The sequence below is a fragment of the Passer montanus genome, unplaced genomic scaffold (genome assembly GCF_014805655.1).
Source record: "Passer montanus isolate IOZ18808 unplaced genomic scaffold, ASM1480565v1 scaffold77, whole genome shotgun sequence".
In the NCBI taxonomy this organism is placed as follows: domain Eukaryota; kingdom Metazoa; phylum Chordata; class Aves; order Passeriformes; family Passeridae; genus Passer; species Passer montanus.
In genome coordinates, this window is record NW_024372923.1 from 3,203,688 (window position 1) to 3,229,197 (window position 25,510).

At 45.2% G+C, this 25,510-nt stretch overlaps 1 protein-coding gene across 1 annotated transcript in view; it reads left to right on the top strand.

Moving 5' to 3' along the window:
* The window catches only part of INPP5A (inositol polyphosphate-5-phosphatase A), a 172,909-nt gene that overhangs the window by 78,828 nt on the left and 68,571 nt on the right, over positions 1-25,510 (top strand). The window contains exons 5-8 of the mRNA XM_039731380.1: positions 6,268-6,331; positions 9,716-9,819; positions 16,010-16,062; positions 19,626-19,745. Coding sequence (XP_039587314.1) covers positions 6,268-6,331; positions 9,716-9,819; positions 16,010-16,062; positions 19,626-19,745 — 341 coding nt within the window. The remainder of the gene's footprint in view (positions 1-6,267; positions 6,332-9,715; positions 9,820-16,009; positions 16,063-19,625; positions 19,746-25,510) is intronic.

Here is a 25,510-nt window from a genome sequence, read left to right on the forward strand (position 1 = left end):
TTGATCAGTGTACCCAGCCTGGTTTTTTAACCTTGAATGGGTATTAGACGGTTGGCGTTAATTTGGCTGTAGTGGATTGAGTGTGCACAGAACCACAGGCGAAAACTGCACCATCCCTCGTGTGTACTTTATCATGCACTGTTCAGGTGTGCTGGATCCAGCCTGTACCGCAGCCTGCCCTTCCTTTGTTTTTGGGAAAGTGGCAGTTGCATCAAAACCGACATTTTCTAAGGGCAGGTGTCTTTACAGTGTTTCCACACTGCCACAAAACCCCAAGATAGCCGTGGCTTGTTTCGGAGCTGTTCTGGTGTGGCCGTGGCCGTGTCGGGGCCCTGCAGACCAGGTGGCCCATCAGTGAGGCTGTGCTCAGGTAGCCCCAGTCCCTGGGGAGCAGGGTCTGGCCTGGGCAGGGGCACCCCCAGCCCTGCAGCCCCTGGGTGCTGGTCCAGACCCCTCTTTCTCCCATTCCAGGATTTTCTGCTTGGAGTCTCTGAAACATCACTGTGCCCTGAGTGAGCCCGGACTGGGAGTCTCCGTGGCAGCTGCTGACATTTTCTAAGGGCAGGTGTTTTTACAGTGTTTCCACACTGCCACAAAAACCCAAGATAGCCGTGGCTTGTTTCGGAGCAGGATTTCGGAGCTGTTCTGGTGTGGCTGTGGCCGTGTCGGGGCACCTGCAGACCAGGTGGCCCATCAGCTGAGGCCGTGCTCAGGTAGCCCCAGTCCCTGGGGAGCAGGGTCTGGCCTGGGCAGGGGCACCCCCAGCCCTGCAGCCCCTGGGTGCTGGTCCAGACCCCTCTTTCTCCCATTCCAGGATTTTCTGCTTGGAGTCTCTGAAACGTCACTGTGCCCTGAGTGAGCCCGGACTGGGAGTCTCCGTGGCAGCTGCAGGGGACATTGCTGTCAGCCTGCCTGGGGTGGCAGCCACCACCAGTGCTGGGCTGGCCCCGAGCGAGAGGCGGCCACTCACAGACTCCATCTCGCTAATGGGAAACTAATGCCTGCTCTTGATGTTCGGGTTTATAAACGTGTGAAATACTTTTTTAATTGTTGGTTGCAAAGCAGGCACACAATCAATAGAGTCAGGCGTGCCAAACTCACTGTTGACATTCAGCAGAGCCAAAAAGGCTGGTGGGAGATAAGGGCTTCCTGTCAGCAGTGCTCGCGCTAATTCATATTCAGACATTGTCATGTTCCATGATAAATGAATTCCTTGAACTATATTGATATAGGAGGTTAAACATTGAAAAAGTTGGGCTGAACTTTGACTTTAAATATTCATTAAAGCTAATTATGGATTTTATGACTACATGAATTACAGTTTCTGTGTCATCATTGGCAATTTATTTTAAATATATTTAAAGCAATCTTTATATATTAACTGTCACATTTAGTGAGGCAATGCAGTAAATGTTTACTCTGTACAGTAATTAAACTTTTATTCATCTATTTCCTTTTTGCATTAAATATCCACAGTTGAAATGGTGGACTTTAAAATGAAATTATGCCAATTAACTGTTTAAAAGAAACCCTATAGCTATTAAAATCTTCAAATTTTTGTGGCAAAATTCCTGTATAGTTAAAGGAATAGTGCTTTTAATAATGGAGGATGTGTAATCCATCAGAACCAATTGTTTCTCTTGCCATCAGCACTAGTTTTCCCAGATGAGTCTTTCTGTATGGATTAATGAAAAAAAACTCTAATACCATAATAAGCATCATTCTGGAACCTAATTAAATGCAGTGAATGTTCAACTTCATTGGGCTAACAGGGAGAAGATGCCTGCTTTTTTCTCCATAATACTTTTCTGAGGAGGTGTGAAGCTCTTGTAATGAATGTGCTCCCCTTAGGTTCAGTGTGCCCTCTGTGTCTCCAGCTGCAGCACAGGTGTGCACGCAGGTGTGGTAGGAATGGTCAGGTACTTCTGTCAGTCCGGAAAAAGCATTTTGTTAACAGCAGCATGGCCTGAGATAAAATGCCTGCCCTTTCCCTGAGTCCTGAGCGTTTCCATAAGGGCCCTTCTCACAAAAGGCAGGATGTGTTTGCCTGTGTACTCTGCAGTTAGTGACTGTGATATCAAAAGAGGGCCTGGAGTTTACAAAGGAAATTTTCCCTGCTGTGCCTACAGGATCTTGGGTGCTGCTCTGACTGATTTTCGAGGTGTTTAAGCCAAGCTGTTGGTTATAGTGAACAGGGGGACAGCAGAGGAATTGGCTTTACTGTCTTGTGTGTTTCTTAAGAACTGGGCCAAGCTACAAATGAGTATTCATGGCTGTATTAATTTCTGTTTTAGCACTGAGTTACTTGCAGTGAATGTGTGCTATTTCCTTGTGGCCATGGGTATTGCTCTGAAGTGTCTGTGTACTTCTGGGCAAAACTGGGCCCCTCAGACTCTGATGAAGTCCTTTCTGTCTTGTCAGCTCCTGACTTCATTAGTAAGGTGTAAATCAAGGATTAACAGAATCATGCTTTGGGTGGGAAGGGAGCTCAAATCCCACCCATTCCAGCCCTGCCATGGCAGGGACACCTTCCCCTGCCCCAGGTGCTCCAGCCCCAGTGTCCAGCCTGGCCTGGGACACTGCCAGGGATCCAGGGGCAGCCCCAGCTGCTCTGGGCACCTGTGCCAGCCCTGCCCACCCTGCCAGGGAACAATTCCTGCCCAGTTCACCTGGCTGATCAGTCCTGGGAATAGCATGTGCTGTCCCTGTATCCCTGAGGCCACCAGGTTGGGCTGGTCTAGAAGCTTCTCTTGGTACTGGGTACAATGACCTTGATGTGGTTACAGACGCAGGGGCTGCCAGGCTGGCCTGATGAGCTGGGGACTTTCTGATCCCAGCCTAACTGTGAGCCAGCCATTCATTGCTCTGCCCTAAGGCTGCTGCAGTAGAATTCACGACTGGTCTGTGTTTGCAGACTGCTTGGAAAATCAAGCAGAGGAGCCTGTGGCTGCTGCCCGCAGTTCGTTCCAGTGAGACATCTGGTGAGCAGAGCGTGTGCCGTGCCCTGGGCAAGCCTTGGGGCAGCAGTGCTCGTTCAGGGACGGGTGCTGGGCTGTGTGTGAGCCCTGACCTCAGAAACTGCCTGCTCTGGGTGCTGGGCATGAGAGCCTGCAGGCTGGTCTGCTCAGGGGTGCTGCAGCGCTGCAGGGGCACGGCTGCAGGAGCTGCTCCGGCCCTGACGCCTGGGAAATCAGCCTCAGAGGCCGTGGTGCTGTGGCCCAGGTTTCTGCTCGGGAGAGGCTGCGTATTGCTGGGTCTGCTGTGGGGCAGCCCCTGATGTCCCTGTAGCTGAGGCAGGGACAGGGCACAGCCTGACCGCTGAGCTTCATTTCAGTGCAAGCGCCTGCTCACAGGCAGTGTGGAATTCCTGCTAACAGCAGGTCATCCATCTCAGCAGCCTTTCCAATGGAACAAGTAATAGCTTTCTTTCCTTATGTTTGAGATATTTAAAAGTTAAGATGTTTGGGTGGTTTATAATCTGTAATGTGTTCCTGTGTTGTATCACTTAGATATTTTATGTGCTGCTGCTGCTGCTATATGCACCAGTTCTGCTTTTTCCAAAGGATACTGAAATTGTAATAAGAAAATAAAGCAAAGCTCTTCAATTTCAAATTAATCTCATTTAACTTTATTGTTAAAGTGACATTTTATGAGAAATAAATTGAATTAACATAATCGCCTCAACAAAAGGGCCTAGGCAGTAGGCTCTGGAAGGTTTTTCAAATATATTTCATTGTGTTAGGGCACAGAATTGTAAGTGCACTCCATCATTTTTGCAAGTTTACATTTATGTACCTAAGCCTGATTAAGTCTATAATAATGCGGAAGATAGTGATAGCTGTAATTTCCATTCCATTATAGTTTTGATTGTTTTTAGTGGGGTCCAAGCCAGTCTGAATGTTAGTGGTATCAGCTCCTGAAACTTGGCAGAGTTACGTCATCACTGTCACAGATTCATTGTGCACGAGTAGTTGATACTCAGTGCCACAAGTGTAGACTATCAAACTGAACTTCTGCTGCATAAGTCTTAAAAATTAGTTTTTAAAAATGCAATTAAAACTGTACGAAGTCAAGCAATAAAAAATTGTGACACTCAGAAATGAAGTTATAGCTTAAGCATGAATGGCAGTACTGTTTTTAATAGAGTTATGACACCCTAAATGAAACGGGGTTTAGAGCATCTGTTTTTTTCTTGGTTTACTTGTTGTTATGCTACATAGGGAAGCTTCAGAGTTCACAATTCTGTCACCTAGATTTAAATAGTCACCTGTTTTTAGTATTATTCATACCTGAATTGGATCAGTCACTATTTCCAATTACTTTTTTTTACTTAGTCATAAATTTCCATCTCAGCTGAGGCATAGGGAATTCCAATGAAATGAAGGGAAAAGTTTACCAAGAGGGTGGTCAGACACAGGAGTGGTAGCCCAGAAGGGAAGGCAGGAACTCCCCACCTCAGGAGAGTTCTGTCTCCTGGACAGTGCCCTGAGCAGCCCCACTGACAGGGCTGGGACAGGGCTTGCACTGGGGACCTCAGAGGTCCCTTCACACCATGATTCTGCTGTCCTGCATTGTGGGGGAAAAGGAAGAGCTCATCAAAAACATCACTTAGATGTTACAGGTAGGCTGCATGGCCATGTGTTACTGGCATGGCCTAGCATTTCCCATTCCAGGATCCCTCTTTCATTTGCTTTTACATTTTTCAGATAGTATGCATTTGAGATGATACTTTCCAGATGCTTGCCAAAGCTCCTTTCTTTTTCTTCTGAAGGCCATGTAAGAAAAAAAGCTTTATCCTTATATAGAATTCTTAAAGAGTATTATTATTCTATAGCAACTGTTACTTATATATATGTCAGATTTCGCCCTATGCATTGAAGAAAGAAATGGGCCAGATGGGAATATCAGGTGGCAGTGTTTTGTCTTGTCCCAGGATTTATTTTCTCCTGGCAATGTGTCCTTGTTGCAGCACACTTAACCTTGAGTCCTTCACAGGGATGTCTCCTGCAGTTCCTTGTTCTCCTCCTCCATGTTATAAAAAAGAAACCCAAAGGCCTGAAGGAATCTGCCTGGGTCGCAGGGACGTGTACTCATCAATTAAACATGTGGCACTGCTTTCTGTTGGATGGACTAATATGTCAAGGAGATGGGCAGGACCTCATGTTTGTGCTTTTGACAAATCAGCAAATGTCCAATCTCTGGATGTGCAGCATCTCATAAATAATGCAGCAGCCACCGAACCAAGCCCTGCTGTGCTGGGAGGGGCTTTGTTGCTGGAGAGGAGAAGATGCAATGAAACTAAATCATCCCTTTTGGTTAATCTGTTGCTTCTTCTTAGTAAGAGTTTATCCAGTAACAAGCTGGGGTTTTTTCAGTTTCTTTTGGGTGCATCAGATGTATCTAAAGGCTCATCAAGTTGTCCTTTTAATTTTTTTGTTGTTTTGTTTTTTTAAAATATTCCAGCGTAAAATCTATTTGCCCAGTTTTTTTTCTTTCGTACTTGATTTTCATTTGCTCTCTTCTAATATGTAATTTTCCTCTCATTAAGTGGGGGAAAGCAGTAAATGACATGTCTGTGGAGAAGGCCAGCAGGCAGCAGGCTCATGGTCCCTGTGTGTGTCACAGTGTCACAGCTCCCGTGACACCAGGAGAGGGATGTGAGCCCCAGGGGTGGGCAGCCCTGGAGGGGCACGGAGAGAGGGGCCTGCTGCAGGGAGGCAAAGGGGGCTGGCCCTGTTGAGGAGCTATTTAAGTTTCAGGGTAGGGAAAATCCACTTCAGGCTGTGTCGGGAGGTCATGGAGCCTCTTCTGCAGAGGCTTTAGGTGTAAGTTAGAAAACCCAAAATTGCCCTTGGTTCCTGTACCACATGCTCTAAGAGCTTTGGTTTTGCTTTGAAAGTGAAGAAGAAATGGTCAGGTTTTTATACCAGAATTGAGAGTCTGGTTTTGGGGCTCAGAAAGGCATCTGTCTGTGTCACCTACCACACCCGTCTGTTTGGTGCTTCAAGGTACACCTGGCAGTGCCCTTGTCATGGTCAGCTGCTAGAGGTCATCTTTATAATGACTGATGAAATCTCAGAGAAACAACAAAAGAAATTAAAGTTTTTGTAGATCTTAGAAAATGTAAACATCTGTTTATTTATTAGCATTTCTTTTCTTGCGTTTGCTTTTTTTTTTTTGTGATTGTAAAGCCTGATGCTCTTTTGGGTTTTGTTAGCCAAAGTACATATTTTTACTATTCCATGTTTTATTGGGTTCTTTTTACAGGCTCTAGGAAGTTTTTACTTTCTTCATGAATCTTTGAAAAACATCTACCAGTTTGATTTTAAAGGTAAGCAAAGGAATTAAATGTTTTTAATGGTTAGTTTGCTTTATACATCAAGGCAGCTTTTCCATCTTTTCCGATGGTGGTACCTGGCAGTGTTTCCATGTTATGCCGGCTCCTGTAAAATGCAGGCAGGTCCCTTGGTGACAGGTGTTGCTTTTCTTACCTTTTATAGACCTTTTAGAAGTCAATGGAGCGGCCACAGGCTGCAAGCCAGAGCATTAATCATTCCCATGCACCTTTAGGTCCATAGTGGTCCCTGAGGATTTCAGAAGAACGCTGAATGGCCACAAGATTCTTCCATGTAGATCAGATACAGGACCAAGACCTTAACTGTCCAACAGTGATGGTCATTTTGCAAAGCAGCTGAGGTAGATTTATGGCTTAAATTACTTGGGAGCAGAGCAGGTCAGCAGGAGGGTTTTAACCCACAGTGATCCTTCGGGTTGGAGGTCTTGCTGTGTCTCACAAGTTTGAAAGTAATGCTGGGCTATATATGTTAAATATTAGAGCTATCATAGAAAATTACTGAATGCTTCCTGAGGTGAATATAGAAAAGGTTATATAAAATTTATGTTATTTCAGTTGAGAACTGTATATATTTAATCCAAAAATATCCTGAGCTTCATTTAGCTTACTGAGCTGAGTCACATTAATACTATGTCTAGCATCCCATTAGTGTGAGGCACTGTTCAATGCTATGGACTGGACCAATTGTCATAATTATATAGATTAATTATTTTTGTTCTCAGCAGATTCTCTCTGCTCATGTAATTGAGGGTATAGGATCTTCCTGCCCTGAAATATTTGAACAGTAGCACTGTGTATGTACAATTCAAGACTTAGCCTACATAAGTCCTCCTGTTACCATTGGTTTCAGTGCTGAAGGAACGTTTTTGCTGTAATATCACAGAGTGATTTTATTTCTGACAAACCATATGGGAACCCTCCACAGCAGAGCTGGCACTCCTGAGAGCTCGTAGCTGGGCTCTGTCCCTGAGAAGAGCAGTCCTGCAGGTGCTCAGGAATGAGGTGTGCACATGGTGGGGAGGCCGGGTGGGACAGCTTGCTCTCCTCTGTGTGGCTGTTTGTTCACTCTGCCATGCAAACGGCTTTGTGTGCCCATGATCTGGGAGCTGTCTCAGCACACCCGGGCCCTCAGCTCCATCCCACCAGTACCAGAGGAGCAGCAGCAGTTTCACCCCAAAAGCAGTTTTACCTTCACTCCTCCTGAGGGTCCCTCCCAATGGTCACAGACGGGAGGTGTCCTGCTCCTGACAGGGAAATGACAGCTGCTTTAGGAAAAGAGCAGCTTTCTGGATTCATTAGTCCTTTGTTGGCAGCTTATTTGCTACTGTACAGTTTTTAAAGAAAGTGTAAGAAGTTTTAAAAAATAAGAAAATTGAAGAAAAAAGTGTAGAGAAAACAATTCATAGAAAAGCAATAAACAGATGCTTGTTTCAGAAAATAACTGCTTTAAATGGCTGCTGCTTTGTTTTGCTTGGCAAAACCTTAGCAGAGCCAACTTGCCAATGTGAACCATGCTCATAAAGATGGGTTTGGCGCAAACATCATTTAGAAGGAAAAAACTCTTAATAAAAATCAAGGAAATTGGTGAATGGGTGTTGTGAGTCACACACTGTTCTTGTCAGAGCAGAATCCATCTCCCAGCATAGGGTTTGTAAAATATGACCCCAAAGGCTCCCATCTTTCAGGGGAAATGTAAAACTTGCCTCTTCTCTCATGACTATTGACGTTTTCACAGTGTATTAAGCTCTTAAATCAGAAGAAAAATCCAAATGGATACAAACATTCTCTGCACAAAAATCATTGTGAAATTCTGGTTCTACTCAAAAGCGTGCAAAAAATAGATGTTTATACACAATTCAGTATTCCTGGAACATCACTGTTGCTTTTCAAAATTCACTGCACAGTTGGATGTGACTGAATACAGACTGGAAAAAAAAAGATTGTCGCTGTTTTTCAGATCTCAGGAAGATATATAGCCATTTTGAAAAAGGAACAGTTTTCTCCTGCAGCCTCACATATTATATGCTATAGTGTAGATCTGTTGAACTGTTTTCACAGTGGTCAGAGGCCCAAAAGTTTGCTTACAATTCAAGCTAGTGCCAAGCTGTGTGTTCTGAGGGGATGTCCTCTAAGAGAGGGGGTTTGGCCAGTTCCAGCAGACCACTTGTATTTCCAGAACGGGTCTTGTTCTCGGGGCTGAAGTCAGCAGTGGAGTGGGGCTGTGTTGCCCCTGGGTGCTCTGCAGCCCTGTCACAGCGAGCCTCTGGCTCTCAGTGCTGTCGGGGTGGAGAGAGGGGTGTCTCCTGTACCAGCTGCTGCCTGTCCATGGAGCTCTCCCACAGATGCCTTCAGTCCTCACAGCTCTGCCAGGTCTTTTCTGTAACTCAAAAGGCATCAGGATCTCTTTGCTGACACTTAAACTTGCTGAAAGAGGCACATCCATCCACAATCTGCTTGGAATGATGCCAGATGAGTTTATCAGGATATGTGTTCAGTTGTCCTGTGGGAGCCAGGCCTCAGAGGGGTTGGCGCATGAAGATTTACATTTTCTTTTTCCCTGAAGACTGCATTACAGTAAATGCTTCACATAGGCTGCATTACAGTAAATGCTACCTCAGATATTGAGTAGGACTGAACAGTTTAGCAGTCTGGATAATACTTGGAGTTTTTCTCTTATACATTCCCAGCTGAAACTGGATCCAGTTGAGTAGGTCCAGCATAATGGCAGCTGTACATCAGCTGCCTGAGCTCCTGTGTCAGAGGAGTTAAACTAAGTCAGGTTCTCACCTTAGATATGCCAGTACATTGTTCTCACCAGGTGAGAAACCCAAGTATAAAGTGGATCAAGAAGGAGAGCCTCTCATTCATGAGCTGAGTAGATCCGTAGGAGTCTCTGCTGTTTCTGTCTGTGATTAAATTGTTCATTAGAGACTTTGGAAAGTGATGTGCATCACCACTGAGTCTCTTGTACTAGTCCTACACCCATTCCAGCTGTAAAAATCCATGCCTCATGTGCTGATGGCTGGAAAGGGTTGATCTGAAGGAGCCTGGGGGCTGCAGGGTCTCAGGGCAGCTGAGGTGGGATTTGAGTGCAAGGGTGTACAGACACCAGACTCACAATTAGAGCTTCAACACTTCACAGGGCTCTGGTGTAGAAATGACAATATAACTGTGTAATTTCAAGGTGTCTGATATAAACAGGGGTGTTTGTTTTCCCCCAGAACAGTTCAGTGCTTGCACGTTTTTGGTAAGATCCTGTTGATTTAACAGCTGTTTTGTTGATGCTTTGCCAATAAGTGTGAGAAGATGCTTGTAATGTTGAAGTTATGTGTGTTAATTTTGGTTTATCTCTCTTCCTAGCTAAGAAGTATAAAAAGGTTACTGGGAAAGAAATCTACTCTGACACTTTAGAAAGCACACCCATGCTGGAAAAAGAGAAGTTTCCACAGGATTATTTCCCTGAGGTATGTACAGAACTGGGAAGCATTTCCAAATACTAGGTTTGATTCTGATTTCCTCTGACTACTCTTGAGCAGCTTCTCTCAGTGATAAGGCCAGAATGGAATCTTGGAATTTTGTCTGTCTGTTTCTTGACGCCTGTAGTACATGTTTTGAGTCATGGTGTGATGTACCAAAATCCAGTAAGAAATCCTTGTGGAGGGTGAGGACAGTGAAGAAAAGACTGATTTGTGCTTGAAAAGCCCAGGCAGTGTGGCAGTGTGCCATGGCAGGGCTGTCTGGGAGCTCTGTGCCGCTGGATTCTGCCAGCCCAGCTGGGACAGGGAGCTCACCCTACTGCCAGGGACACCCGACCCAAACACACACTGACACTGTCCCCCAAGGCTGCCCTCACACTCCCTTCTGCACCGTTCTCAGAAGAACTGGGCGGTGCTGGGGGTTTGAGATTGCTGGTCTTGTCAAAACCAGAAACACAAGCAGAACTGAGGGCTTGCTTGCACTGCACCTGAAAGTGCAGACTCTCTCTTCTTTGATGTTTCCTTTAATTTTCTCAATTTTAATTTCTTAAGAACATCTAGAAAATGGGTGTTTAATGGTTAATGTTCTCCTTAAACCAAGTGAATAAATTTGTTGAACTTCTGTAACATTTGTGGATCAAACAGGCATGTCACTACTTCAATAAAAGGAAGAACTAAATAAACTCCTAAAATTAATTTAGAATTTGTCAATATACACAGAGATATTTACATAGTGTTTGTGTGCTTGGCAGAGCATTGCATAAATAGTTATGGGATTGATAAGGTGAAGGTTGTTCTTTTTCTTGACTTTGATACTAAATGATTTATTTTTATATCTCAGTACTGGAAGGAAAAGTTCCTTTGACATAATTTTGCAAAGCATTCACTTCCTATGAATAAACATGTCAAATACTTTGAAGCCAAGTGTTAGATCACTTTGAGGGAGCTGGAGCCATTCCTCAGGTGTTTGTTTGCTGTGGCAGTGCCTGCAGTGCTGTGCCTGGCTGAGAGCTCTGCGCAGCAGCGTGAGCGCTGCCAGCGTGCCTCACAGCACCAGGACAGGCTGTGCATTGCCCACTGATACCCAGGGACAACTGTTTCCTCCTTTATTTACTGCACTGCTGTTGCTTCATTGTGAGAGTGGCCAAGCTGTGACTTGCTCAGCATTGTTTATTACCCCTCTTGCATCACAGTTCTTCACGGTCGCTTGGAGCAGTGGTTGAGTCTTGGGGCTCTGCCACACGGTTTTGTGGAGCAGGAATGGTGCTCAGGGATCCGGTGTTCCCGCTTCATTAGCAGCTGCAGCTCCTCCTCAATACACCCTCCTGTGCTGCTTTTGGGCTGGGACCATGGGGACTGTGGGGACTGGAACCCGAGGAGCAGCCTTTGGAGGCTGTGACACCCTCATGCTGCTCCCATTGGTTCCAGTGCCTTAAACAACTGTTCTAAGCAAAAACCTCTGTGTTTTGGTTGTCAGGGATAGCACTTACCTGGAGGAGGAACAGACAGGAAAAGAGAAAATCTGCAAATGTATGCAATTAAGTAATGAACAAATCTCCAAAGCACCTTGAAAGTTCAGTTCTGTTCCTGCCCCCAGCACAATTCCTGGGAATGCTGTTGCAGCCAGAGCCATGGAACAGGCTGGGGCCATGCTGTTGCAGAGCTCTGCACAGAAGGAGAGGGAAGGGACCCGGGCTCTGCAGCTCTGCAGTGACGTGAGTAGCAGAGCACTCGCACTGCAGCTCTGCACCTTGTGAGCTCGCCGGGCCTGCACCCTGCCTTGTGCCAGCCCACTCTGTTTCCGTGTGACTTGAAAAGTTAGAAAATCATTGCAATGAGTTTTAGACCATGCTGGTTTTCTTTGGAACTGGAGACCAAAAAGTGTCTCAAACACACAGACGCAGCAAGAGCAAAAAACAACAGGGAGATAGTTTTGGTTCTCATATGCATGTTTCTGTATGTAAAGCTAAAATTAATATTGCTATCACATGTTTTCTCTCTAGACAAATATTAGTAATAGCAATAGCAATTAAAAGGCCACAAAATAATGTGTATTTTGGAAATTTGGATTTACCCAGCAGAGAAGGCATGAGCAGCATATTTGCCCAAACATTGCATTGATATGCTCTTCTGTGTTTTAGCCAGACCTTTCATATCACATCTGCAATTTTTTGTGTGAGAAATGGTTTAAGACTGATTTCTTTTTATTGCAGCTGTTTAAGGATGATCTAAAAGTAATTACAGTGATTGAGGCATAATGCAATTCAAAATAATTACAGCCCACTGCATATAAAACTAACAAAACTTTCTGCTTTGATTTATGGGTCCTCTTGGCAAGGCATAAACCTCAAATGATGCCTCTGGGAGCAACACTCTAGATAATGTTAGGCCATTTTAAAAAAAGCAGATTTGTGTAGTCTATCAGGCTTGAGTAATTTTTTTTTCTCATAGTGAGAAATTGGTTGTTATCATAGATCACAGATACTGCTCAAAGCTCTTATGAAAGATGAATTAATTTCACTAATGCTTTAATGCAAACCTTTCATGGAGGAGGCTGTATGGTGATAACCTTACTGCGGTCTCTCCTTTCTCAATTATGATTTATGTTGTCTTTTAGTAGATGAAACTGCCTGTATTCACAATCCATCTGCTGGCTAAAGGAATCCTATTAACAGAGGATCTGAGAAGAGACTTAATAATATAAGGTGAAAGATGTGGTATCCCCTTTCTGGGACATGAAGTAGGATTTTTTTTCCCTATTTTAAAATGTAGATCACTCTCTGAGAGCATAAGATGACCTATGTCGTCTCCACCTGGTTTTATGCTGGCTTACAGATGGTGTAGCAGCTAGTGACTATTTGTTAAAGGAAAAATAAAGATTGTTGCTTTGAAATCTGCAATAAAAAGCAAATTTCTCTTTCCTCCTTCCCAAGCTATAACTCTTCTTTACATTCTGTTTCCAAAACTTTCTGCATTCCAAATACTTCATTTAGAAATACTAAAGCACATGCATGATCCAAAAGTACGTGAGGCATGTTGTTCAGCTGCAGTGTGTACCCCAGGCTGAGGATGACTCTTCATATCAGAGCTGTTGAGCTCCAGCTCCTGGGCTGCATTAGGAGGCCTGAAGCCTGCTAATGTTAAATAGACAAGTTATTGATAAGTGAATTATTTAGTGTGTTCAAGTTACGAGTAGCTAAAGGTAGTTTGCAGGTTGGGGTATATACCAGTTGCACAATGGAACAAATGTTGTTTTACAGTACAGAGGCACAGGTGTCTCTGCTTTATTCAGCCTCAGCTGTGTGACCTGTACCTCAGCTGTGTGAGCTTAAGCTCCTCCCTGGTCTCCTGGCTTCTCTCTGGGCCAGGTAAAAGGCCCAAACCCTCGTGGCTCTGTCCACCACTTGTTGCTTTTTGGCAACTGCTTAGTCTGGAGCATTACGGAACTGCTGACTTCAAGCAGTTACTGAAGCAACTGGTCTAAGGGAAGAAAGGAAGTATTTTGAGGTAGGAACTACATTCTACATGTTTTTCATGGCAAGTTGCCATGATACAGCTCCGTTTCCTGTGCTGTGAGCACGGGGGACGTGGGCTCCTGTGTCAGGCTCTGAGAAGGAGGAGCTCTCACCAGGGCAGGGAAGCCTTGTCAGTGCTGGGTATTGCTCAGTACCTTGGTTGCTCTTGCTGCCAGCATTTGGCTAATTCCTGTTTCAGGTTTCCCTCTGAGCTGTGGTGTTCCTTTAAGGAGCTGCAATTACACTGCAGTCATCACCACTTTAATATGTCTTTCCTTCATGCCCTGCTTTGTATGGTTGAATAAACCCTTTCTGGGTCACTATTTAATTTGATATGGTCCCCCTCAGTAAAATGATGGAGAAAAGATGAATTAAGGCTCTGTGCTGGTCATTATCAATCATGGTTTGTGTGCATTACTTATTGCTCACAGTGCTTTTTGACATTAGCCCTCTCTAACCTCTCTCTTCATGTTAATGCTGCCTGGAGGTCCTTTCCCCTGATGTAGCAGGGGTTATTTATGTAGGTGGTGGTTCTGGGGGGTTTTAAAAGGTCAGCACAATCTCCTCAGGGACTCTATTCACAAAGGAAAAGCTGGCAGAACGTAACTACCAGTTTAAAATTGGTGATTTTAAAAACTGGTTTTTTTTGGGGTGAGGACTTCTGATAGCGAGGTGTCAGAGCTCCAGTTGTGGGGCTGGAGCAGAGCTGTGGCAGGACACAGCAGAGAGCCAGTCTGTGCCCCAGGAGAGGGAGGGACAGGCTCAGAGCACAGCTGCCCCTGGGGCTGTGCAGGAGCAGGGCGAGGGGCAGCAGTTGCAGCAAGGGAAAATCTGATTTAATCTGGAAAAAGCTTTCACCGTGCGATTAAACAGCAGGAGATGGGCCCAGACAGGTTGTGGAATGGCTGTTCTTGGAGATGCTCAAAACCCAGCTGAGTAGGACTGCAAGCAAGATGATCTGGTTGGGCCTGTTTTGGAGTTGCATCCTTTGAAGTATCTTTGCCTTTTTGCCAGAGAGGAAAATAGCAAATGAGAAATGGCAGCCTGATTGAAAACATTATCTTGGCCCACATCATAGGCTTGGACTACTTGATTTTAAGTTCTGTGTAGTTTTTTTTAAGACGGAAATGACAAAGCTCCCTTTTAAAATCAAGATTAAATTTGAGCCAATTTGAATGCTTTTAGCATTTAATTTTTTTTCATTGGTTTCCTTTTGAATAAGTGTTGACATCTCTACTTGTAACTGTGCCCTCATGAGCATCGCAGAAGGGACCTTACTGGATTCTGGGATTTGTGATGCAGCTGTGGGTCCTGTTAGGAAGGATTAGAGTGTTTGTTTTCCAGCCAGCCATCCCCTGAGTGGTTGCTGGACCTGCAGAAGAGGATAATTTTTCACTGTTAAAAAAATCTTGCAATAAAGTAGATTATTATTTGAAATATAATTATTATGGTGTTGTTTCTGGTTGGTCTTGGCTGCAGTCACTGTGCTTGTGCCTAAGGAGAAGGGGAGGGAGATGGGTCCCTTTTCACTGAGGGGTGATCAGAAGATGCACACTAGGTTGGACAGGGCTTGGAGCAACGTTGTCTACTGGAAGGTGTCCCTGACCATGGCAGGGAAGCTGGAAAAGGTATTGTCTACTGGAAGGTGTCCCTGACCACGGCAGGGAAGCTGGAAAAGGTGCAGGTCCCTTCCAGCCCAAGCCAGTCTGTGATCCTGTGATTCATTCTAGTCGGCCTGGTTTGGTTTGTTGAGGCCCTTCACTATCTCAGCAGTGTTCAGGACTGAGGACTGTCTGTTTTTAGAGAGGAGAATGAATACACCTGGCCACTGCCTCAGGAGAGGGCTGGGGGAGTGGTACCTCTGGCTGGGGGTGCTCTGCTGGGCTGGCAGTTTATTCACAGTAAGGAGTCAGTCTTTTGCTACAATATCACTGGCACAGTTATTTAGGCCTGTGCCCTGCAATATCCATTCCCAGAGCACACCAGCCCAGACACACCTGCATTGTTAACAAGGAATAAATAGGATGCAGAAACATGTCTTTTTATGGGAGGTTGTAGATTGTGGCAGGGGCTTGGAAGTGGTGCTGGAAATGCCCTTCTTGTATGTGAGTGACAGGTATGGGCCCGAGCTGAACTGTGGCTCTCTCGCCGATGGTGCGGTTCTGATGAACGGAATCTTTTACCACTGTTTAAATTCTTAACTTTTATACAAATATTGGTGGCTTGGCTCAACAAGAGAAATAGCTTTCTAGCAGATCTCATTCATTTTAATTTGATGTAAATCTCTGATGTCATTTTACAGTTCAGGTAAAATTACAAAGAAAACATTTGTGCATAGGCAATAATAATTTGCTGGTTTAAGCTAAGCATAAATATAGCTGGAAAGCTTTCCTATTTGGTAATCTTTCATCTGGAAACAACTGCCAGGACTTTTATTAATTTTACACATAAGTTTGTAACTGCTGCGGGATCAAAAATATCATTAATTCCAGGATGTATAAAAGACACAATATCTGTTTTAAAGGTACCTCAGTTTGTGTTCAATGCTGCTTGGTTATAATGTATGGATGAGCTCTGCTTCATTTTGTTCTTTGTGTGAGTGCATTTCACTTTCACAATATTCTTTACCTAAGGTAATTGGTTCATATTCACTTATTTTTCAGTGCAAGTGGTCCAGAAAAGGTTTCATTCGAACAAGGTGGTGTATTACTGATTGGTAAGTTGCATCTTAATGTTGTTTCTGATTCTATTTCTGATAGTTGTTTTTTGTACGTTTGTTAACAGCTATTTCAAGAAGGTGAGTTCATGTGTAGATTGGCCTGTTCGTAGGGCAGGTAGGTTCCACACTGCTTTCTTGTCTGGTGAGCAGTGCTCAGTGGATTGTGGTGGTGCGTAAGCAGAGGCTGGTGTGGCCCCGTGCAGGCAGAGGCTCTGGCTCGGGGCAGCTGGTGCCCGTGGGCAGGGCACGGGGTCAGGCACAGCTGGAGCTGGCACCTTCCCCTGCTGCTGCTGGGGCCTGCAGCATCTCACTGGGTCAGCCCTCACTCTGGCTTCTGCAAAAAGAGCTTGTTCTGTGGGCGCTCCTTCAGATTTCTCTAAGCCTACCTGGAAATCTGACCTTGCTTTTTCACCATGTAGTCACAGCTTTGGTCTTTACTCCTTATTTCTATTATAGTCAGGTACATGTACATGAACATTCAACACTTTTCCCTTCCTCATGTGGCTGTTTCATGCCTTACAATTGAAAGCTTGATTTAGAAATCTCATGAATGTTCACATAAGCTGACTTGTGAGTACTGAACAGTGTTCTGGCTTTGTTGGCATAAGCATGTTTATTTAATTAGGCAGTCTGTGAAAACAGAAAAGGTTCGAGGTTTATTCCCTTTATGGACTTCTGAGCCACAAATTGGGCAGGCAATTGTATGATAATGTAGGTTAATGTTAATTTTTCCAGGTATTTATGCATGGGATGTGATTCCAGCACTAGATAATTGCAGAAGTGGGTGTTGACATCAAATTCTAATCTGGATTTAGCTCTTGAATCATCACTTCCCTAGGTCTCTCTCTTCTGTCCTCTGGGATTTCCTCTCTGCTGAAAAAAACAACATTAATTTATTTTTAGGCCTTTCCAAGAAAAAGTGGTTCTTCAGAGACAGATTTAAATGTAATGTTTTCTTGTGGGGGGTATTAAAAAAGGACAGCCCTTGGCTGTAGGGGATGTTTGGGCGAGTGTCTGTCAAGGGTGTGCTGGGCAGTGAGGATCAGGAGGCTCACAGCTTCTCCTAGTCTGTAATGAGCTGAGCCATGGTGGTAGTTCTCTCTGGAGAAACTTGCAAGTATGATCCACATGATCTAGCAAGGTCTCTGATGTTTCTAATGGGAAATTGAAGGGGCGAGTTACTATGTACAATTTCTGAAGAATGAAAGTGAAATGCTATGGGAAATGAAGGTGTATAAAATACACCTAAGGAGGTCTGAGTGCATAACATGACTTTTCAGGGTGTGATGAATGTTTGCACCCAGTCTCTGCATATGAACAGAGTTCTGCCCATAATCATGAAAACCAGTTCTATAAATCATGTAGATTTATAGAATCAAAATTCTATAAATCATGACTTTTGATCAATGCATTTTTACATTCTAATAGGTCAATAAAAATAGAGCCCAGGCCCTTGTTGCTAATACGTCTGTGTGAGTCCTTGAAGGGAACTATTCATGTTCCTTACCTAGGAACATATTGTTACAGAATGTATCTCATGCCAAAAAAAAGAGGCTCCCAAAAAACCAGAAAAGTGACCTTAACAGACTTCAGAGAACCGTCCTTTTTCTTCCTCTGTGATCAGTGGTCTGCCCCAGTTGAATTTCTCTGTGAATCCGGATATTTCAAATCCATTATTCTTCATTAACTTACCTTTAGTGTGGACAAAGAACTAAAGAATCCTGGAGCACTCAAGAGTTTTCACATTATGCAAAAATGAAAGACAACTGCATAATTCATACACTCTCATTTTGTGGGTTTTTTTAAGTATCTTGACTGTAAGGTGAAGGTGTTTGTTTCTATTCCAAAAGTTCTCAGTGTTTTAGGAGGTGCAAGATAGTGCACTGAATGCATTACAATCTTAAATTTAGTTTACATATGGAGTTCATATTTGCTAGGGAGAATGGAGTAGAGAATTTAGGTAGGGCACCAGGCTTGGGAATGTTTGCAAGTGTATCAGTGGTCAGAATCAGCAACCAGAATAATTTTGATATTCTCGAGGAAGTAGTATTGGAAGATGACAGTCAGGGAAATGCAGAGCGTTGCACTTCAAGAGGAGAATTTTAAAGCACCAGTACTATTTTGGGAATAACTGACTCATTACCCCTGCTGTAGAAAAGGATCAAGGGAGAAGGAATTGAATATGGATCATTATTATCTTACTGAGATGTGTTAATAGGTAGATGCTGTGAAGGACACGAAGGGAGAAGGCACAGTAATTATTTGAGTGCTGCCAAGGCCTGTGATAGAGTGTTCTGTTTGGCTTTGAGTGCTGTGCTCTAGGTACGCTGAAAAGAGGAGTCAGGAGTGGTGGAAGGGTTTGGCTGGGGGGTGAGAAACTGGGCTGCTGTCAGCCCTGCAGAAGGGGCAGAAATCAGTTTAGTTTGCAGGAAAATAGGTAATGTGATGAAAATCTGAGTTTAAGGACAAGGAACTCACAGGTGGAAAGTCCATTATCAGTAAATTTTAATAGCAAGTATGTTTTAGGCACTTGGAGTGGGTTATAGATAGCTTTACACATTGGGTGAGCTGGTGACGTGGAACCCTCCCTGTCCTACAGGGATTCTTTCTGTTTGTCCTTCAGACAGACAGGACTGGATGTCTCAAGCTGTCATGTTTTGTAGTTCTGTGATCATTATCTCTTTATAAGAAGGTTAGTGGGACTGCTCTCCATCAGTGTGGGTTCACTGGACAGGATGTGCTGCTCCCTGGAGCCAGAGATTTTCACCAGGATCTCTGGCAGAGCCCTTTGTGCTGTGTGGCCCGTGTGTCTGACCGTGCTGTCACTGTTCTCGCTGCCATATTGCTGTGTCCAGGTCCATTCCCAGCTCTGCCATGGTCTGGGGTTTCTGCTTTGTGTCTGTCTCAGCCAGAGCCTGTCCGTGCACTCGCTGGCAGGCTGCAGGCAGGCTCAGGGGGCTCCTCTGCCCTGGGCAGATCTGTGTCCTGTGGCCTCACAGGCATGGAGCGAGAGAAGCAGCAGGTGTCCTCTTCCCAGCTGGAAGTGGTGTATTGACTGCTGCTGTCTCAGCATTCTCCGCACAGGGACAGATAAGGAGTCACAGTGTTCTGATTTAGTCTTTAATGTCAGTAATGTTCTCCTCTCAGTAGATTTTCGTGTTGTTTATTGCAAAGCCACAGTTCTACTTGATACTTAGCTGCAGCTTTGAAACTGGAAGTTGTTTGTTTACACATTTAATTTTGTTTTAAAAATATTTTAGTGAAAGGGTACTGCCTGATTTCTGGAATTGTAACTAGAAAATAGCTTTTCATTTTCATGCTATACATCCTTTATGCAAAAGACTTGTTGGAGTCTTACCTGTGGATGGCTGTAAGCTTGATGGCAGTCTGACAATTTTCTGATTATGATAGCTTAATCTGCACAGTTCTTGTGAGTAAATATTAAGGTAACATAAGAGTGGATACAGTAAGTGCTGTGTTGAATGCTTTGTTGATGCAACAAATGTTTTTTTTTTTCTTTTATCCTGAATCATTTTATTTTTTTCCTTTTTTTGTCATAGTGCCTTTGACTTGGTAAACATTCATCTTTTCCATGATGCTTCCAATTTAATTGCTTGGGAAACAAGCCCATCGGTTTACTCAGGAATACGGCATAAGGCTCTTGGCTATGTACTTGATAGGTATGTATTAGCCTTTCCTGGCCTCTTTCAATCTCTGTGTTGATAAGCAGCGAATGAAGGATGTTTCAAATGGCACACTCAGAAATGCAGAGGGTTTTATTCTGTCACCTGAAAGTGGTTACTGCTTGCCAGAGTTTTCTAGACAGTGCTGGTTACAGATCACTTCATGACACTTATTCTTTAAAGCCAAATAACTGATCTCAGGGAACCACTCTGAAGTCACCAGAATTGCAGAGTAGGAACCACACTTATTTTCTAAATATGTTAGGTAGATTAGCTTATTTTTAGACTATGTGAGCTCTAATGAAGTGCATTCAGGTGCATCTTCAGTTACAGAATAACAGAATAATTCCAGTTGGAAGCAACCTCTGGAAGTCCCTTATTCATCCCCCTGTTCAGAGCAGGGCTGGCTTCAACAGCTTATCCAGCTGAGCTTTGAGCAGCTCCAGCATGGTGGTTTGTAGCTCCTCTGGGCCACACATTGCTGTGTTTGACTACCCTCACTGTGAAACTTTCTGTCCCTATTATCCAGCCAGAATTTTCCTCAGAGCGGTTTGTGTCCATCACCTGCATCTTTTTGCATGCATTGCTGAGCAAAGTCTGGCCTTTTCCTCTCTGTAACTACCGAACAGGCAAAGCCAGCAAGAGAGTCCTCATGTTGACAACTTTTCTGCAACCTGAACAAACCCAGGTCTTTCAGCCTCTCCTTGTGAGTCCCTCCACGCAGAGCTGGTGTGCTTTAATGCCCACGCCAGCTGGGTGCAGCAGGCAGCTCATCTCTGCAGCAGCACAGCATTTGTGTACAGTCACTGCTGGTGTTAGCAGCTGTGTGGGTTCCAGTGCTGTTACAGAGCTGGCTCATCTGATAAGTGGTACAATACAGAGGAGTCCACAAATGCCCAGAAATTTGCAGCTGCTCTAATTTTAAAGTCAGGAAGAAGACAGCTTTCTCTTGAGTAAGAAAATAATGTTTCTGTGTGGGCATTGGTGTGTTGGCAGAGTAAACAGGTGTTTCTCTTAGGAGGTGCCAGCTAGCTTCATGTTTGCCTGAGAAACAGAGCTTTAACGTGTCCCTTCAGAGCAGCCGTGGCACACACTGCAGTCCACAGCATAATGGGGAGCTTAAAACAAACTGCTGAGCCTGGGAGCAATACAGAACCAGAGCACTTTGTGCACTGCCCCTGCCCTGAGCCCTGCTGCGCAGCAGCCCCTGGCCATGAGCCAGGGTGCTGGGTTCAGAGGACTCTTTACCAGGACCCCCAATGAGCTTGGGACCACTGCTGCTGTTCCCTGGCCAGTGTCACCTGGTCAGTGTCACCTCTGCCCTTCACCAGGGCGAGGAATGGGGGTCCCAGCCCAGCCAGGTGTGCTGAGCCCCGTCCTGCTGCCCCATACAGCCTTTTGGCTGAGGCCACCCCACTGGCCAGGGCCCAGCCCTTGCTGGCTGAGGGGAGGGGAGCACATGCCTGGCCCCATGGGCAGCCACTGCCCACAGCAGCCTGCTGCTCCTCTGCTGCCTGGCCCCACGGGCAGCCACTGCCCACAGCAGCCTGCTGCTCCTCTGCTGCCTGGCCCCATGGGCAGCCACTGCCCACAGCAGCCTGCTGCTCCTCTGCTGCCTGGCCCCATGGGCAGCCACTGCCCACAGCAGCCTGCTGCTCCTCTGCTGCCTGGCCCCATGGGCAGCCACTGCCCACAGCAGCCTGCTGCTGCTCTGCTGCCTGGCCCCACGGGCATCCACTGCCCACAGCAGCCTGCTGCTCCTCTGCTGCCTGGCCCCACGGGCATCCACTGCCCACAGCAGCCTGCTGCTCCTCTGCTGCCTGGCCCCATGGGCAGCCACTGCCCACAGCAGCCTGCTGCTGCTCTGCTGCCTGGCCCCACGGGCATCCACTGCCCACAGCAGCCTGCTGCTCCTCTGCTGCCTGGCCCCACGGGCATCCACTGCCCACAGCAGCCTGCTGCTCCTCTGCTGCCTGGCCCCATGGGCAGCCACTGCCCACAGCAGCCTGCTGCTGCTCTGCTGCCTGGCCCCACGGGCATCCACTGCCCACAGCAGCCTGCTGCTCCTCTGCTGCCTGGCCCCACGGGCATCCACTGCCCACAGCAGCCTGCTGCTCCTCTGCTGCCTGGCCCCATGGGCAGCCACTGCCCACAGCAGCCTGCTGCTGCTCTGCTGCCTGGCCCCACGGGCATCCACTGCCCACAGCAGCCTGCTGCTGCTCTGCTGCCTGGCCCCACGGGCATCCACTGCCCACAGCAGCCTGCTGCTCCTCTGCTGCCTGGCATCTGCTGCTCTGCTGCCTGGCCCCACGGGCATCCACTGCCCACAGCAGCCTGCTGCTCCTCTGCTGCCTGGCAGCTGCTCCTCTGCAGCCTCCCTGTGCCCGGCAGAGGCATAGGGCATCCCTGTCCACATGAGCTGTCTGCTCTTCTGGCTCTCTCTGGCAGCAGCCTGGAAGTTACAGACACTCGTGAACAAAGCAGTTGATGTGTTGGGAAATACCTCGTTGCCAATTTTTTCCCTGTGTAGCTCTTCACTGAAAAGGATTTGAAATGTTGCAGTGGCATGTAAATGCCTTTCTGGGGATTTTCTGTCCTGTAAGGGCGGGTAGGTGGGATAGTAGAGACTGCCTTTCCCCCAGCAGGGGGCTAAGCAGGAATTTCTCTAAACAGGAATTTACCGTCACCTTTGGGATGACCCAGGGGTGAACAGGAAAAAGCCAATATTGCCTTTCTCTTGTAGCACTTGCAAAACCTGCTCAAACCACTTGAAAATGCTGGAGGCAGTTGGGAGGTTTGCATAGATAGCATAAATATGAAAGATTCCTGATTTAGAGAACAGGGACTCAGGAAGATTAGGATCTCAGTGGAGTCTGGGTGCATATTCTTGAATTCTGTTGCATAGAGCGATATGGGTTGTTTTTTTTGTTTGTTTGTTTTGTTTTTTTTTCATTTTTGCTTGGTTCCATTGGTCTCTTTTCCTTTTCTAATGCTTTGCATGAGGGAAACCTGTGCAAACATTTTGCATTATTTATTGCACACTTGTTTGCAGCATACAGTGTGCTTCATTAGCTAATTTTGGCTTTGGACCTCCCACGATGCCCTGGTAAGGTAACAAGACTGTAGTATTAGTGTCAGCTGTGGGTCAGGGATGTCACGATGGTGTATCATTAAAATGTGACACTGCCAAAAACTGCCCCAACTCGGCTGTCCTTAGAAAAGGAGCCCTTGGATTTCGGGTTGCACAGTGGCACAGCCAGCTCGCCGTGGATGAATTGTTCATTTTGAGGGAGCAGCCAGCCGCAGATCCGGACCTCCACAGTGCGGCGAGGGGCTGGCGGGCACAAAGGGGGAGTTCTGTAGCCAGTGAATAATGGGAAGCCCCTTTCATCGGCAGGACTAACCTTTTGGCAGCCACCAGCACACTCTATTCTGATCTGCTGATTGGGGAGGACAATACACTGAAGCTTACTTTGAATGAATGCTGCCACCAACAGTGTCCCCATTCAGGGGCTTTGGGAACCATCCTTGGCCATTGTCCCCCAGCACTCCCTCAGACAGCAGGAAAAGGGAAAGTGAGAGCAGCTATAGGGGGAAAAGTACTTCTTTTCTTGGCTTTAATCTCTCTTTAAAGCTTCATAGATCTACATTTCCAGCTGAGCTACTGGAACTATGCAGTGTCAGATAAATACAGAAAGAGAGAGGTTTCAAGCTGAGCTTTCAAATCCCCTTATCTGCATGAACTAATAATGCAGATTTAGTGCTGTTAAAAACAGAGACTGATAAGTCTTTTCCTTTAAAGCCTTTAAACTGCTAAAGAGCATTTAACAGCGATGCAGTTCAAACCCAATGAACAATGCTGAGAAGGAAAACAGTTTATTGAGCTAAACCTTCACTGAATGAAACAGAAACACCTTCTCACAGTTGATTTAGGTCACTGTGGGAGTCAGTGAAAGCTCAGTTGTGTTCACGCTGCATCTTCATAAACATGAGTTATGTACAGCCTTTTATCTGGGCAACAGCTACCATAGGAGTTTGGGGTGCAAACCAGAAGAGGGTTGGAAATAAAGCTAAAATGGATCAGTTTAACTGTTCAGATTGCCAGGGAAGTTGTTATCTCCGAAGTTATTTTAGCCACAAAGTTTTAACGCATCAGAAAAAAGCTGTGCAACATCACAGCGTTGGTGAGCAGGGGGAGGTTGGGGAAAACCAAGGAAAAAGCATTGGGGGAATGATACAAAGTTGTGCTAAAAGCTTTCTCCTGGGAAAATCTGTTAGTAATCCTAATAGCATGTTTGAGGAGTAGAAGGGTTTATTCAGTTTAATAAAGCTTCTGCTTTAATAAAGCTAATCCTGAAATGATTTAGCTTTAATAGCATTAAAATTAGTTAAATAGAACACTTTTAAAGGAGTTCCCTGGTATGTGCTGAGCCAGATTGCATTTAATATTTGCCATTTAGCAAGGGAGAAGATGTGGTGTCAGATTGTTGCTTTAAAGACCAAGAGGATTGGAATCACACTGTTGCTGAACAAATATTTGCTTGTAACTTTACAAATACATATACAGTGTGTATGCAGAAAATTGAGGTGTGTAATGAGTCTCTGTCAGCACCAGTGTAAACCCAAACTGAGCCCCCAGAAGTCAGTTACGTTGTTCCAGGTAGACACAGTCAAAACTGAATTTGCTTTAAAATGAGATAAGAACATCTGCTTTATATTCTGTGGGGGGGAAAAAATTCTTCAAAGCCGATTTTGGATAACTCCCATGTACAATTAGCCCTATTTGCATGAAACTTTTTTTTTTGTATATTCTGAATTTGGAGGGTGTAAGCTATACATGAGAGTAAGAGAGGAAAATAGTTTACATTTTGGTTTAATTTTTCATGCATCCGTTGTAACTAATGCCTGTGCATTTTTCATATTAATTAACCATATTGGCTTATTAGTCATGTTCTGTAGCCACTTGATGGGGAAAAGTGTATGAATGCAATACCCAGGCTGGGGCATGAGGAAAAAGCTGCAGGATGGGGCCCTACAGAGTGGGAAGAGGAGTTTGGGAAGGACAGGACGTGAGGTGTTAGCGTGATCTCTGGCTCTGGTGTGCCAGCCATCTAAACTTCCTGAAATTATCTCGAGCATTGAGATCCATAAAATGAGTGTGGTTTTTTTAATAATGAAAGTGACAGTGCTCTTCTGTTTTCCTATTGAAATGTTCCCTGGCCTAGTTCAACAGAAACATTTTTACATTACAACTGTGAAATCTTAGCATAAAGCTTTCCTTTGTGCCCTTCATTATTTTCTCACAAATATAGTCCATTGTCACATAGCTGAAGTTAATTTGATCAACATTGGGACATTTAACTTTTATGTCCGGTCAAAGGAGCTGTTTCATGCTGATTTTGAGTATTGAAAAGAAATGATTGCCAGAAAAATAATGTTACTATTAACAATTCAGAGCAATTAGTTTCCCAGGGAGAGGCGATGTGATGCACCGGCTCCACACAACTATTCTTTGTCATTTTATGGATGCTCATCAGTCAACTGTCACCTCTTCTCAAAGACCCCTCCAATCTAAATGTTTCTCTTTGGGCTTTTCCCAGAACTAGCAGCTGAATGAGCAAAAGAAAAGCCACTTAGTTTCTAGGCAAAGGAAAACTTTGCTCTAAAGATCTGGGTCATTTGGGAAGATCCTCAAAGCAGCTCGCTATAGGAGGGCTTGGGATTTTTTTGGTTTGGTTTTGTTTTTACTTTATTTGTTTTTT